Source organism: Lontra canadensis, unplaced genomic scaffold (genome assembly GCF_010015895.1).
Source record: "Lontra canadensis isolate GAN:19392208 unplaced genomic scaffold, GSC_riverotter_1.0 scaffold1, whole genome shotgun sequence".
In the NCBI taxonomy this organism is placed as follows: Eukaryota; Metazoa; Chordata; class Mammalia; order Carnivora; family Mustelidae; genus Lontra; species Lontra canadensis.
The window spans coordinates 11892881-11910053 of NW_022630995.1; the positions used below are offsets into that span (position 1 = coordinate 11892881).

The following is a 17173-nucleotide window of genomic DNA, read 5'->3' on the forward strand; positions in this document are numbered from 1 at the left end:
TTGGCAAATTACTAAACTTCTTTGAGCAATGGTTTCTTCTTTGATGTGAGAATATAGGATCTACTTCATTGAATCTTTTTTTTTTTTTTTTTTTTTTTTAGTGAGAAATAAATGAGCTTAACATGTAACACACTTTGCACAATGTCTGACACACAGTAAGGGCTTAATTAATACTAGAAATTATGAAAGGTTTGGTCTAAATATGGAGTAGTTGTTCCTCACACAGACCAGCTGACTTTTGAACGGCACTTTCCACAGAAGAAAGGTTGAATTAGCAATTCTCCTCAAAGACCTCCTATTGATTAGTAACATTACCCATCATCTCTTGCATATATACTTACACACAGTTTAGTCATTTACTTATAATTTTTTCTCAGTGATTATTAACACAAAATATTTTCCTAAACATGGTGTACCTGGGTGACTCAGTAGGTTAAGTGTTTGTCTTCTGCTCAGGTCATGATCTCAGGGTCCTGGGATTGAGCCCCCACATTGGGCTCCCTGCTTCACAGGAAGCCTGCTTCTCCCTCTCCCACTCCCTCTGCTTGTGTTTCCTCTATTGCTATGACTCTCTGTCAGATAAATAAATAAATAAAATGCTTAAAAAAATAAAAATTAAAAAAAAATTTCCTAAACGTATTATTAAAGTAGTAATAAAAATTACACTTTCTCTATTTGCTTATACTTCACATTTTTATAAGTGTTTTCTTTGCAACAATCTTATCTATTAAGAACCAGTTACTACAGGGATACCTGGTGGCTCAGTTTGTTAAGCATCTCCCTTCAGCTTGGGTCCTGAGCCCAGGGTTCTGGGATCAAATCCTGCATCAGGGTCCCTGATCTGTAAGGAACATGCTTCTCCCTCTCCTCTCCATTCCCTCTCCTCCCTGTACCTGCTCTCACTACCTCTGTCTGTCTCTCTTTCTTTCAAATAAATAAATAAATAAATAAATAAATAAAATCTTTTTAAAAAAGAACCAATTACTACTCTAATAATATTTAATTGTTGCTAATGACATTGTATTAAATGTATTAAATATTGGAAAATCTATAGCTTTGGTATGTCTACATTTCTGAGCAAGTTCTGACCTAATCTAATATTTCAGTACCCAGGCCTGAGTGTAGAATTAAGATATAGAGTGACTTCAAGGAATTTAAGAGTAAGAATTTCACAATTATGAGATGCAATGAAAAGTTTGAAGGATCATGTTTAAGAAAATGATCGGAGAGTGAGAATCATAACCTAAGCTAAAGCAACAGGTAGAGAAGTAAGACACATGTTACCCCAAGCCTGTAATTATCATAAAATAGGTGATACCATGAGTAATATTATTTGGTCAAGAGAAGGCTCTTAAGGGTGTCAATTGTTCTGAATCAAAACTGAAAAATAATTTGCCTTTTCTTTTTGCTTGAAAAGCAGAGAGATTCGTTTATGTCACATTTCATCAAGTCTTCTACATCAAGATACATCATGTTAAACAAGAACATTCTGCTGTTTTCTCTTAAGATTAGTCTCTTAGGAATCACTCTTGGTGGCAATGTTCTGATTTGGCCAATGGAAGGGAGTCATTGGTTGAACATTAAGATAATTATAGATGAATTGATTAAAAAAGAGCATAACGTGACTGTCTTAGTTGCCTCTGGTGCACTTTTCATCTCGCCGGCCTCTAAACCATCTCTGATGTTTGAAATATATAAGGTGCCCTTTGGCAAAGAAAGAATAGAAGGAGTCATCAAGGACTTTGTCTTGACATGGATGGAAAATAGGCCATCTCCTTCAACCATTTGGAGATTCTATCAGGAGATAGCTAGAGTCCTCAAGGACTTTCACATACTGTGTAGAGAAATCTGTGATGGTGTTCTCAAAAACCAAAACCTGATGGACAAGCTGAAGAAAAGCAAATTTGAGGTCCTAATATCAGATCCAGTATTTCCTTGTGGTGATATAGTAGCTTTAAAACTGGGAATTCCATTTATGTTCTCCTTGAGGTTTTCTCCAGCTTCAACAGTGGAAAAGCATTGTGGGAAGGTACCATTCCCTCCTTCCTATGTACCTGCTATATTATCAGAACTCACCGACCAGATGTCTTTCACTGATAGAGTAAGAAATTTCATCTCCTACCATCTGCAGGACTACATGTTTGACACTCTTTGGAAATCATGGGATTCCTACTATAGTGAAGCTTTGGGTATGTAATTTTTTAAATTAATATCTGAATTTGAACAGAGTTTTGTATCACCTCTTAATTTCCCTGTAGTTTTTTTTTTTCAATCCTACATATTGCTAACTATCTATTAGTATCATTTGAGAACAGGAAGGAAGATAAAAAACAATATGCTTTGTAACTATAGTGTGTTGTTTTCCAATTTTATGGACTCAAAGATACCAGCTAAGTACTTTTATGGATGACATAGATCAAGTTTTAAAACAGGACTGAATTCTCATTCAGATATTGCATTGATGATAGAAATTGCCTAGAAATTTCAGTGGTGAGTAGAGAAAGTTGGAAGAGATTAGACTTCCTATAAGTCCATTACTTATATAGATATGTATGTGTGTGTGTGTGTGTGTGTGTGTGTGTGTGTTTAAAAACTTACATGAGTATGGATAATCTCTGATCATTGTTTCATTGTTCATGTATTTCCTACTGTTTACTAGGTGCCCCCTAGGTAGGGAAGTTACAAAAAGGACTAAGATGAAGATCCTGACTTCAAGAATTTCAGTCAAGCAGAGAAGTCATACAAGAGAGGGGATATTTACAGTATGAACAATGTGGGTAATGAAACTATGTATAAAGAACAGAGAGTATAAAAGAGTTGGGCAGAATGTAATAGAAGAGAGTGACATTCTAGAGTTGAGGTGATACACAAGAAAAAATTTAAATAGTTAATATGAATCTTTCTGCAAAACCAGGGTGGAGAAAGAAACTATCCAATGTGGAATCTGAAAGTAGCATTATGTGTGCTGGGTATTACTGATGATTCTTTGTTTATGAAGGTCAAAGTGCAAGGTGGGGAGGCATGAGAAAGAACAATGAAGATGTCAGGCTTGCAAAAATTAGTTAATTCAAATAAGTATTTTCAAAGTCTCTTGTATGTCATGCTAAGCATTTTGGTTTTTGTCTACAAACTGAGAACAGTTTAAAGGGATGTATTATGACTAGATTGCATCTTACATAAAATATCTAGACAGATGTGGACCTGGTGTGAAAAGATGTTAGCTTATAAGCTTCTGCATAACTCCAGGAAAGATGTGGTAAGAACATGTACTAGTGAAGTAGCTTATAAGTGGAGAAAAATAATGCAGATGAGACTCCCATAGTAAGGCAATCAGGAGCGCAGGCTCTTGATAAACAATTTCCACTTACAAGTGTATGACCATGGAGAAGCAATTAATTCTCTTTACATCTGCATTCATTCACCCCATCTCTAACAGAGCTACTGTAAGGACTAAATTAGTTAACATATAAAAGGATCTTACAATACTGTCTAGGAGCTAGAAACCATTCAATTTGCTTTAGCTGTTTATCATGAAAAATTAATAAAAGCTATTGGCTAATTGGTTAGGACATGTTAAAAGGCCTGAAGAAGAGATTAAGATGGTTTCTTTGGGGGGGTTATAATTGGTATATAATATATTATTTTCTGGTGTAAAACATAATGATCCTATGTATGTATATATAAATAAACGATCACCACAGTAAGTCTAGTTAACACTTGTGACCGTACATAATTACATTATCTTTTCTTGTGGTGAGAACTCTTATGAGGTACTCTTTTAGCAACTTTTGAATATACAATACAGTATTAACTGTAGTCACCAAGCTATATATTACATCCCAGGATTTATTTATTTTGTAACTGGAAGTTTTTGCCTTTTGACCCTCTTCATTCATTTCCCCCATCCCTACCCTCCACCTCTAGCAACCACCAATCTGTTCTCTGTATCAGAGTTGGGGTGCTTTTTTTTTTTTTTTTGCATATTCCACATATAAATGAAATTATACATTGTTTGTCTTTCTTTGACTTATTTCACTTAGCATAATGCCCTCAGGGTCCACCCACATTACCATAAATGGCAGGATTCTCTTCTTTTTTATGTTTGAATAAATAATTATTATAATTTATAATTTTAATCTCCATTGTAGATAAAAATAATGCTGTAGTGAACATGGGGATGTAGCTATCTCTTAGAGATAGTGGTTTTGTTTCCTTTGGGTATAATCTAGAAGTAGAATTACTGGATCATATGGTGGTCCTATTTAAGTTTTTTAGGAATCTCTGTACTGTTTTCCATAGTGACTGTGCTAGTTTATACTCCTATCAATAGTGCACAAGGGTTCCCCTGTTTCCATATCCTTGCCAATACTTGTTGTACCTTGTCTTTTTGATAATAACCATTCTAATAGGTGTGAGGTCATTAACAACACAGGAAACAACAGATGTTGGTGGGGATGAAGGGAGAGGGGAACTTTCTTACACTGTTGATGGGAATGGAAAATGATACAGCCACTCTGGAAAACAGTATGGAGGTTTCTCAAAATGTTAAAAATAGAGCTACCCTATGACCCAGCAAATGCACTACTAAGTATTTATCCAAAGGGTACAAAAATACTGATTCAAAGGGTCACATGCACCCTGATGTTTTTAGCAGCATTATCAACAATAGCCAATAGCCAAATTATGGAAAGAGCCCAAATGTGTGTGTGTGTGTGTGTGTGTGTGTGTGTGTATAACTGAGCCATCAAAAGGAATAAAATATTGTCACTTGCAGCAACATGGATGGAGTTAGAGTGTATTATGGTAAATGAAGTGAGTCAGTCAGAGAAACAAATGCCATATGATTTCACTCATATGTGGAATTTAAGAAACCTGCTATATTATCAAAACAGATGAACATAGGGGAAAGGAAAAAAAAGAGAAGGAAACAACCCATAAGAGACTCTTAACTACAGAGTAAAAACTGAGGGTTGCTGGAGAAGAAATGGGCAGGGGATGGGCTAAATGGGTGATGGGTATTAAGGAGGGCACTTGTGATGAGCACTGGGTGTTATATGTAAGTGATGAGTCACTGAATTCAACTCCTGAAACCAATATTACATTATATGTTAAATAACTAGAATTTAAATAAAAACTTTAAAAAAATCAATGAATAAATAACAGGTGTGAGATGATATCTTGTTGTGGTTTTGATTTGCATTTCCCCAATGATGAGTGATGTTGACCCCTATTCATGTACCTGTTGGCCATTTGTTTGTTCTTTGGAAAAATCTCTATTCATGTCCTCTAGCCTTTTTTTTTTTTTTTCCTGCTATTGAGTTAAATGAGTTTTTATATACTTTGGATATTAATCTCTTATAAGATGTATGATTTGTAAATATTTTCTCCCATTGGGCAGGTTGCCTTTCCATTTGTTGATGGTTTTCTTTGCTATGTAGAAGCTTTTCAGTTTGCTGTAGTTGCCCTTGCTTATTTTTCTTTTGTTATCTTTGGTGTCAAATCTAAAAAATCATCGCCAAGACTGATGTCAAGGAGCTGACCACGTATATTTTATTCTAGGAATCTTACACTTTCAGTTCTTATTGATCAAGTCTTTAAATCATTTTCAGTTTGTCTTTGTGTGTGGTGTAAGGAAGTGATCCAGTTTCATTCTTCTGCATGTAGTTGTCCAGTTTTCCACTTATTAAAGAGGCTGTCCTTTACCCATTGTGTGTTCTTGGCTTTTTTATAATGACTTAATGGACCATATAAGTGTGGTTTCTTTGGCAAGGATTATTAAAGAAGCATTAATTGTGGGGCGCCTGGGTGGCTCAGTGGGTTAAGCCTCTTCCTTCGGCTCAGGTCATGATCTCAGGGTCCTGGCATCCAGCCCCATGTCGGGCTCTCTGCTCAGCAGGGAGCCTGCTTCCCCTGCTCTCTCTCCCTGCCTCTCTGCCTGCCTGTGATCTCTCTGTCAAATAAGTAAATAAAATATTTTTAAAAGGAAGCGTTAATTATAATTGGCTCATCATCTTCTCTGGGTATGCTAAATACTTGTCCCCCAATTCAAAAATATATGTTTATCGCCTGGGATATAAATGAAAACTGAGCTGTTCTGTTACTCAGAGAAAATAAGCACAGACACTACATTGATTATAAACTAGCCTACAAAGATAGAAGTGAATGGTCAATATTGTAGGGCTAAAACTGGATCTTTAAAAATGGAGAAAAAGGATGAAGAAATGGCAATTTTATGAAGCTGTCAGGATCTGCAAAAACTCTCTAATCTGCTCATAGGTGTAGTAAACAGAGATATCTGAATATGTGCAGCATCTCTGTTAATGAAATAGAGGAGTGTGTATGTAACACCTTAGTCACGATATAGGTTTACGTTTTTATCTCATTACTTATGTTTTTATCAATGACTTGTCCTCAATCTTGGAATAATAATTATCAAGATCACAATGCTTTTTATTCATATTAGTGACATTATTCCCCAGATAAACCTTCCTCATGCTGGCAGTCTCAGAATCACATGTTCCATTGTATTGTGCTTGTAAGTGAATACTGGTAATGAAACCACATGATTTTTCCCAATCATAAGACATGAGACTAATCTTTCTTAACAATTTGTTCATGGGAATGTAATGAAGTTTTTAAAAATCTTCTTATCCTCTGATTTTGATAATATCATGTTTCTAATCAAATTACACTCTTTTGACTTAAAATGACTATTTAAGTTTGTTTTATGAACGATATTCTTATTGATGTCAGGGACATGAACACACTCATATTCAAAAGACCAGGTAAGAAACAAAAGTACTGAAGTGACAGAGTGATTCATTTTCGTGCAAGCCTTTGTAAATGTAGGATGATAAATGAGAATGATAAATGGAACCGACTTTTAAAAATCACTTCTTTCCAATGTATAACTTGATTTTTTTTTTTTTTTAATGCTCTAAACAAAGTCATTGCAATGAACCCATATCCACTCAGGTCTCAAATTGTCACACCTGAGTAAATAAGTAGGACAACTTTCTATAAGATTACTTTCCTGCAGTGGAATGCAATAATCTGAGAATGAGTCTTTAATCTCTGCTAATTGCTAGGAATCAGATATTATAATGTCTAAATTATTTCTTTTATTTCAGCATTTGGGTATTGGTTCAAACTCATGGTTCAAAATCATGATAGCAATAACAGTATTTGTTGATTTCCTCCTGTGCACTAGACACTGTAATAAGTCCATTACATGTTACATCTTTTAATTTTTGCAATGAATTTGTGAAGAGAAAACTATCACAGATAAGATTATTGAGATTGTGAAATATCAATTGCTAAAATAAAATTATATAGTGACTAGTAGGATAAAATATTTTCAGATGAAATCCAGATACCAAAACTGCTAGAAAAATTTTCTCTCTTTTTTAAAATTACGGGCGTAAATCTATTTTTCAGAATATTTTAGGTTTAAGCATTCTCAGTTACTTTTCCTATTCCTAGATTTAAGCTTTTGAAGTCTGCTGTTTTATTTCTTATTTATATTAAATTTGCTAACTGGAGTTTAATTGGTTTGTGTTATCACTAGGTAACTTGCTGTTTCTTTAGGCAAAAGTTTCCATTTGACTGTTGCCTGGGGTGAGTTGCCTGAGGATAGGTATCTGATCCTAATAGAACTTAAAACGCTGTGTTTAACTGAAAGTAAGAAAAGGCTTCTGCAGATTTCAAATATATTTATTTAAAGCTGAACCAGGTAAATTTTGTTTTCATATACAAATTAACAACAACAAAAAAAAAAACCACCAAAATTGGAGAAACATTTAAGAAAAAAAAATAATGTAGCATTTTAATGCCAGTAAAAATATTTATAATCCATAAACATTACCTATTGCTATCAACAGTTTTATCCTTCAGCCAATATAGAAACAAATAGCTTTTTTGTGTGAATGATCTTTATGTGCTAGATTTATATGAATACATAATGTATTATTATACATGAGTAATCAGATGATTACTCTCTAAGAATTAACACTATCTATAATAAAAACAGACTTTCCTATAAATATATTAAATAGAAAAAACAACACATCTTCAAAAAATTATGACTATAATATTCAGATCTTTACATGAACTAAACACTGATCAAAGGTAATTAACATAAAATAAAGTGCTAGAAATGAAACAAATGTGAATGTGTATATCCCCAAAGTGCTTGATTTCCAGTAGTCATTTTAAAGGAGAGAAAAATGTATTGGGGTTCTTTACCTGAAGAGTACTACATGTTAGTTTAGGACTTTTTTTTCCCCTCTTCCTTCCCAGTCTTTTTCTTGCTTCCTCTATCTTCTCTTCCTTCCTTTCTTCCTCTATTTTTTGATGTAAATTAATTTTGTTTGGTTAGAATCTTTCAAATGACCTCTGGTAGCATCCCCTTTTTCATAATGACCCATGAGTGGGATGACAGCCATAAGCATGCCATCCAAGAAGGAATTTGCTATGGGACATGCACAATTTCAAGGGCACTGTCACGCTTTGCCGTCACTCAATGAAAGGGAATGGAGGTGATCATTTTTATGGAAATAATTTTGAATTTTCTATGTGTGTATTTCTTAAAATAAGTCACTTGTGAACCTTGGTACTGAATACATTGTTAGTAAATATCATTTTTTTTAAAAGATTTTACTTATTTATTTATTTAAGAGAGAGAGAGAGAGAGAGAGCACAAGCAGGGGGAAAAGCAGGCAGAGCAGGCAGAGGGAGAAGCAGGCTCCCTGCAGAGTGAGGAGCCGGATGCGGGACTCGATCCTTGGACCCTAGGATCATGACCTGAGCTGAAGGCACCAACTGAGCCACCCAGACAAACCATAACATATCATTTTTGATGTGACTCAAGATTGAGCATGACTGACACCTGTAGAGGAACTTGTGGTGTTTAGGAATACCTGCACCAAAACTCAGGCACCGCAGAGGACCATTATCTGAGAAGCAGAAGAAAGGAAGTGCATCTAAGTGATAAGATCTGTTTAAACTGGTAGTTTTTAAAGTACGAGTCTCTCCTTACTTTATCATATATAGCTAACGTTTATTGAGCACGGATGATGTTCCAAATAATGTACACAAATTTTTTTTTCATTCAGTCCTCACATCTACAAGAAACAGGCACCAGCATTTACCATTTTGTAATGAGGAGGCTGAGAAACTTGCCTGAGGTTACAATGAAGAAAGTGGTGAAGCATTTGATGTGAGACCCTGAGCTAAAAGAAAATTCTAAAAAGATACTCAGTTAATATACAATAAAACAAAGGGGAAGAAAAAGTACATCGACTTTTAAGCTTTCAAGAATGCATTAACTAAATGCATTCAAGGAACTAAAAAAAAAGTTGAAGCTCTAATGTGAAGCTAAAACTCTAAGCTTACTAAAGAGTTGATTATAAATTTTCAAAAATAGTATGAAAGATGGTTTCCAAGCCATCTTTGGGACATCTTTATGGCCTTTGGGACGACCTCCCAGTCCAAGAGACAATGAGAAATGAATTAGCATAGCTAAATTCTAGCTATTCATTGAAATGCTTACAGGAAGAGGAGACATTTAACTCCTGGTTTCTATCCTTTTAATTACATTATTTGTTCTTATTTTCTCCTTTTAATGGCAACTCTTAGCTTCTTTGATTTCCTTAACTTTTAAAATATCATCAGTATATGGTTGCCCTTATAGAGTTTGGCATTTACTAAAAATCTCAACAGACAGATATCATTATATCTGGGTCTAGCTGGTCATTCTGTAGCTAACCTGTTGGTTCACTGATCAATCTTCAGGCAAATTTATTAAACTACATTACTAAACTTTTGCTTTGAACTAAGCAGTTTACAAAGCAACTTTGCAGATATTATTGCAATCCACAAAGTAATATAACATCACTATCTCTCATTTTTGCATGAAAAATCAAAGGCTGAAAGGGTCCAGGTATTATTCCAGGGTCACAAGGCTTGTAAAAGAATAGTTTTTGAATCTGGGGCAATTGAACTCTAGTGTCCACCCAATTTAAGCTACTACACAGCTCTGAATGAAAAAGCGTGTGACTTCTTGTGGTGCTAGACCCTATCTTCTTGAGTTGCATGTGAAAATATCGTATGAAAGAAAATGAAAAATTCCCTGCAAAGAGGAGATGATTATCGATATGCTTTATCAGAAAAGAAAACTCTCCTCTGACAAATGTGTAAAATTTGTCCTATAATCCAATTAATTGAAAATATCTTGTAATCTTTGAGAAAATCTCTTCTAAGTGAAGGTTGTTTTTAGTTTTTCTTCCTAAATATGAGCCATGGAGAAGTAGTAATAATGCTTGTCATTGTGCATTGCCAAAGCTTCTAAAACTTACAAAGATGAGGCATAAGACCATGGAAATCTAGCAATTCTCAAATTGTTATGATAATAGTCTCAGTTGCCCTACGTTGTAATATGTTTTTGGATATGCAACTCAATATTGATTTCATTATCTATGAAATATAGCAAGTAATGTATGATGCACAAGACTCTGGAAAGGACTGAATTAGACAATGTACATAAAAATGCCTTGAGGGGCGCCTGGGTGGCTCAGTGGGTTAAGCCTCTGCCTTCAGCTCAGGTCATGATCTCAGAGTCCTGGGATTGAGCCCCACGTCGGGCTCTCTGCTCAACAGGGAGCCTGCTTCTCCCTCCCTCTCTGCCTGTCTCTCTGCCTACTTGTGGTCTGTCTCTCTCTATGTCAAATAAATAAATAAAATCTTTTAAAAAAATGCCTTGTAATAAGATATCTAACTTAAAGTTACTCTAAGTTTTGAGACAGTGGTTTTAGCAGTAACAACTGCTATTATTTTTTGTTTAACCTAATTTTAGGAAAGATAAATTAGACATATTTTATAATTATTTATAATTTATATATATTATATATATAATTGTACATATATAATTATATATAATTTATAATTATTATCACAGAGTACATAGACACCAGGCCTATAACTTGACTTCTTCTTTTGCTTTCAAATAGGATTTGATTTACTTCTGTTAGAATAATAATATTATTGCATATAATGGTTTGAATTATATTAGTTTCCTTTTAATCTATAGATCAAGTGACTTATGAATGAGTATACCCATCACATTAAACATCATTTATTTGAAAAAAAATCTACATAAATAAACTTTGAAAATTTCTTTTTATCTTAAAAGATCTACAGTAGGATGGTTTTCATAATGGATATCACCATGCCTAAGAAGTTTGTCCAGCTGCTGGTTTTCAATTTGACTTTGACTCAAATTGTTCTAAGTGGAAATGTGCTAATTTGGCCAACGGATGGTAGTCATTGGTTAAATATTGAGATCATTCTAGAAGAGCTGATTCAAAGAAATCACAATGTGACTGTACTGGCTTCATCAACAACTCTATTAATCAACTCTAATCCTGATTCTCCCGTGAATTTTGAGGTGATACCTGTCTCCTATACGGACAGCAATGTAGATTCCTTAATTGAACATATGATAATGCTGTGGATGGACCACAGACCAACTCCTCTCACACTCTGGACTTTCTATAAGGAGCTAGGAAATCTTCTAGATACTTTTTTTCGAATCAATATACAAATCTGTGATGGAGTATTAAACAATCCCAAGTTAATGGCAAGACTTCAGAAAGGTAGTTTTGATGTGTTAGTAGCAGATCCAGTAACTATCTGTGGGGACCTAGTTGCTCTGAAATTAGGAATTCCATTTGTATACACATTGAGGTTCTCTCCAGCCTCCACAGTTGAGAGACATTGTGGGAAAATCCCAGCACCTGCCTCCTATGTACCTGCAGCTTTGTCAGAGCTCACTGACCAGATGACCTTTGGTGAGAGGGTTAAAAATACTCTCTCTTATCCTCTGCAAGACTACATATTTCAGTCCTACTGGGGAGAATGGAATTCATACTACAGCAAAGTTCTAGGTAAGTCTCTAAAATATTCCCTTATTAATGTCTCCAGATACCCCATTTATTCTTGTTAGTAAAACAGTAAATGGTTTCTGTCCCACCGCACATGGCAGGCTGAGGTAAATATACTTACTATATATAATAATCTCATACAAGATGATTCTTTTTGGATAAATTTCTTACAAATGTAATGGTGGTATTAATATGAATGCTAGTGCTTCACTGCAAATAAATTTGTCTAAATAGGGATTTAGACAATGGCTTTTCAATGAGTAAATCAGTCTTCAAATATAAACGAAAGTGCCTTTACTTGGATGAATTACGGTACTCCTAAAAAATACCTGGCAAACATTTTGAAGTGATGCATGATTTCCTTTCCCTCCTTCATTCCTCATTCTTTTCTTTGTCTGCAGAAAACTTCAAAAAGCCTAGGATTAAGCATTAGAAACCTGAGTTTATAACCTCCCCCATTTCTCACTATCTCTCTGTCCTGAGGCTCCTCGGTTGTTAGACTAGCTTCTCACCTCCAGCTTAATTTCTCTGTATCCTTGGGTAATCCTCAAGTTTCCTTGCCTCACACATTCCTATGAGGATCAAGTAAATTATGCAAACAGCTCCGGATGGTTGTTTATCTTTCTGATTCTCATGAACCTTCCTTCATTTTTCTATTTTCTTCTCTCCTGAAGTTTGTTTTTTTCTCTAGATTTATTAGTAGTAAGCACCAGGTATATTAATTAACAGCAGAAATTAACTGTTGATACTACCAATGGTACTTTCTCACAAAGATAATACACAAAATATTGTCCTTTACATACCTTTCAGCCTGCCTCCCTCCCACTCTTTATTTTCCTTTTTTTCTCCTTCCCTTCTTCTCTCCCTGCCTCCCTTCCTCTCTCCCCTCTTCCCTTTCTTCTACCATGCTTTCTTTGTATAAAAATAAAAGTACTTATTGAACACCAACTCGTTACCTGTCACTTTTCTGGGTACAGTTGACAAAACAGATCAAAATCTCTTTGATTTTTTTACTACATAGTGTATATCACAATAGTGTATATGCTATGCATATATGCTATGTAGTAAAATAAGAGGAGGAGGGTTACACTTTTAAATACAGTGGCTAGGGAAGGTCTCAAATGGTGACATTCAAATGAAGACCTGAGGGCAGTGAGTGTGAGAGCCATTGGGATCCCTGGAGGAAAAGCATTATAGACATCCATAAGAGCAAGTGGAAGGATCTGTGGAAAGCCATAGAAGCAGGAATAGCCTCACTGTATCGTGACCTTAATCTTACATTTCACAAGCAGAATTTGTGTATATATTTTTTCTTTCCTGTATTTTGGAATATACTTCACCCAATTTTTCATCACTTAAGCTTTTAAATTTCTTCATGGAGTTGTCTAGAGGGAAGATGTTAAACATACCACACATGTGTAAATAAAACATATGCAAGATAATTAAAATTTGTATATACATTTAAAGATATGATAATTAGAATTTTGAAAGTAAAATGTGTTTTTATACTCATTATAATGTCACTTAACTATATTTTATTTTTCTTCGGACTCCAAATTTCATAAGCCTCAATGAGATATTTTGATTTAAATTTAGGTTTTTTTTCCCAAGACATTTGAAATGTGTCCTATAATAGTTGTGTCTGCCCATAGATGCCCACATACCAACTACTGCAGGTATTGAGTGAGATAACAGTCTCTATTCCTTAAATAAGAGGATTACAAAAAGTAAGATAGTGGAGGTTCTTGGAAAGTACATGAGGTTCTGGGTTCAAGTTCCATTTGCTGTGTAATTTCAGGCAAGTGATTTAAACTCTGAGTCACGACATTTCTACATTTTTAAAAGGGGGCAATTATTCCACTGTACTCTTTGGGATGATCATATGGTATATGGGTATGCTATGTCAGTTATAAGGAATTGTACTTATGTTAAATGTTGTTTACAGCAAACTACATAAGAGCTCTGAAATGACAAAAGCCCAGGGTTTAAAGCTTACTAAGTAGTCAGTACAGATAAGCAAAGAATAAAGGGCCTCTGGAATGTACTAACTCCAGATTATATAATGTATGAAAAGCCTTTGTAAAACAGAATGTTCTTGTCATCTCATTTTCACAGGATCATGACCTAGTTTCAGAAATCCTATGTCCTGAGAAATTAGATATCCTATTTACTTCAATCCTTTATACTCCTCATGTTACTAAACATACCTGAACAACAAATAATTGTCTTGCATATTTTATTTCAAATTGAAGTTTTGAGAATAGACTAATCCCATTTGTCTTCGATTGCAATTACATTCTTAAAGTATTAGGGACACCTGGTAGCTGTAAACCGAGAGTGAAGTAGGTCAGGTACCTTCCATTTGATATTATTATCAAACAGAGGAGAACACAGGAAATTTAATAATATCAGATTTCAGGAGAGTTTCCATCTCCATATTTATTCTTTATTTCTCTGGGAAAAATCAATCAGAAAAATAGCATGTTTAAGTGTGGTTAAGAAAAATCCCAAATATCTATATTGAAGGAAACAAATAAGTTAGAAGGAAATAATCTAACTGTACTGTTTAAAAATCCTGTTTTGCTTGCCATGGAGATCTTAAATTTTATGGATGAAGCAAATAAAATTCATCAGTTCAATTTTAAATGTGCTTCTCACACCTAATGGAGCAGGCCTATCTGGAAATATGACAATCATTGCTATTCATATAAGGGAGTGAATCTCTAATTAATCTTGTTCAAGTCCAGTGTTCTACAGGGTACCTTCAAATTGTACCAAGCTCGATCTCTCCAGCCTCTGAGCGATCTGCTGACTGGCACATAGCTCACTCTAATGTGGATAGGATTTGGGACTTGCCTTCACTACAGCTATAGGACATGCCTTCACATAAGGTTTCTAATTCCTTTTCACATGCAGTTTTCCTGGGGTCAGTGCTGTAAGGTTTTTAAAATTCTGTGTAACCTATCTTTTGAAGTAAGACCTAAATCCTAATTTTACAGCTTACTGAAGTTTCACATCGTGAACCTACCCATGCAACCAGCACCCAAATCAAGAAACAAAAAATTATTCCCATAGTGCCTCTTTCTCCTACAATTCCTAAAAATAATCACTTGACTTCTAGCACTACAGATTAATTTTGCCTGATTTTAAACTTTGTATAAATGAACCTCACGTTGTGTACTCTTTTGTATTTTGTTTCTTTTGCGAATGTTTTTTATATTCACCCAAGTTGTTGCATAGAGGTATATATAAAGGTATATAGAGGTTCATTCTCAGAGTTATGTAGATTCTATTGAATTGACATACTACATTTTATTTATCCATTTTGCTGTTGATAAACATGTAGACTATCCTGGTCTTGGCTATTTATGATAAGCATTGCTAAGAACATTCTTGTACATGTCTTTGGTAAATATGCTTGTGTCATACTAGGTGATAGAGTATGCATTTGTTTAGTTTTAGTACATACTGCTAACATCCAGTTTCTCAAGTTGTTTGTGCCAATCAATAATCCCATCAGCCATTTACAAGGATTCCCATTGTTCTTCATTCTCACTAACACTTAGTATTTATTATCTTTTTGCGTTTTGAAAAAATTATAACCATGCTATTGATGTGTAGGGTCATCTCATTTTTTTTTAAAATACGTGTTTATTTTTTATTTTTTTAAAATAAATTTTATTTTTTATAAACATATATTTTTTTTCCCCAGGGGTACAGGTCTGTGAATCACCAGGTTGGGTCATCTCATTTTTAGAAAAAGATTAGGAGCTAATTTATACATGGTAAAAGGAAGTGCACTAAGTATACAGTGTGATTTGCTTTGTCAAATGTATATATTTCTTTAACCAGCACATCAAACAATTTCTGGGATCCCTTTTCTAAAAAAACGCTGCTCTCCAGACCTTTTCCGAGTCAGTAATTCCTACCACTTAGTTTTCGCTCTTCATTCTGATTCTTTCCATTTTCCTTTTGTGGGCTTTTAAAATTCATTCTCTAATAATTTTAACTCTAAAAGTAACATGATTACATTGTCACTCATGTTCAGTTTGTGCTCCATCAAGCAGCTCTGATCTAGCTCTATTCAGTGATTCTGCAGCTAATGCCCTTGCTAATTGTACCATTTTTGCTATTAACTTAATAAATAGCTACCCTTAACTATACACCTATCAAGAGCTTTCATTGGTACAATGCATACATTATTACTAATCCAATACACAAGCCGAGAATGATCCTTATCTCTTACCTTGGAGCCGTCAAAATTCAGAAAGATTAAGCGACTTTGCTAAAATCACCAAATATGTAACTGAACCAGAGAAGACCCTATGTATATTGAATCCACTACATAAAGAAATTCACATTCCCAGCAATAATGACCAGTCCATAATTTCCAGGATTTTAATTTGAGAAGTCACAGATAGGGAAAAGAAAAAAAACAAGTCTGCTCATCTCCCATTGTTTGCTTGGTAAGCTGGTGTTTCCTGTGAGCATTCTCTCACCCAACTTTCCTGAGGGCACTGCTGTGACATTATTTCAACTTTATAGACTTTTTTTTTTTTGTTTTTCAAGTTAAAAATCTTTAAATATTTTGGTGCAAACTGTCTTTTTTGTCACAGAGAATTGTGTGGTCCTGAGTTTTGTCTTTAGGCAATGACATACAAGTCCTGAGTACCCTTGGCCTCTCCTGCTTGCTTATGGTATTATAGAAATAATCTTAACTAGCTCTTGAGGAGGAAAAAACTAGTGTTACTTGCACTGGCATACAGTTAAGTGCAACTATTTGGTTTAAACTGACCAAATTTAAATTTTAATTTAAAGTTAAAATTTGGTTTAAACTGACCAATTTTAAATTTAAATTTTAAATTTTAATTGTCACCATTCCAAAAATATATTATTATTTTAAAAAATCATCTGTGTGTCTTTTGGAGTGTTTACCAATGCTTCTTATATAAATATGTTTTACATATTTGTTGTTAAATTTCAGCCAACTGATTTGTTTTGTTGTTGGCCTTATAAATGTGTTCCCTCTTCCTTTTTTTCCATTAGTCATAGCTTGTATATATAAATTCTAGTTACCATTCAATTTCAATTTCATATCCTGGTATTTGTCCATATTATCCTATGCTTTACAGTAGTTATCCAGACACATGTTCATTAAACTGATACTAGAAATAAGTTACATCTCCCTTTATAATTCTTATGTCACTGGTCACCTTTTCTTGTCTAATTTTACT

General features: G+C 34.4%; 1 protein-coding gene across 4 annotated transcripts in view; it reads left to right on the forward strand.

Moving 5' to 3' along the window:
* The first annotated feature begins 1471 nt into the window (after nt 1–1471).
* Nucleotides 1472–17173, forward strand: part of UGT2A2 (UDP glucuronosyltransferase family 2 member A2) — a 63286-nt gene continuing 47584 nt past the window's right edge. For 2 of the 4 annotated variants that reach the window (XM_032846145.1, XM_032846226.1), the window contains exon 1: nt 1472–2189. In XM_032846145.1, the coding sequence (XP_032702036.1) occupies nt 1472–2189 (718 nt within the window). Of the gene's footprint in view, nt 2190–11200; nt 11943–17173 lie in introns of those variants that run through there. The other 2 variants (XM_032845892.1, XM_032846059.1) reach the window with 2 other exon arrangements.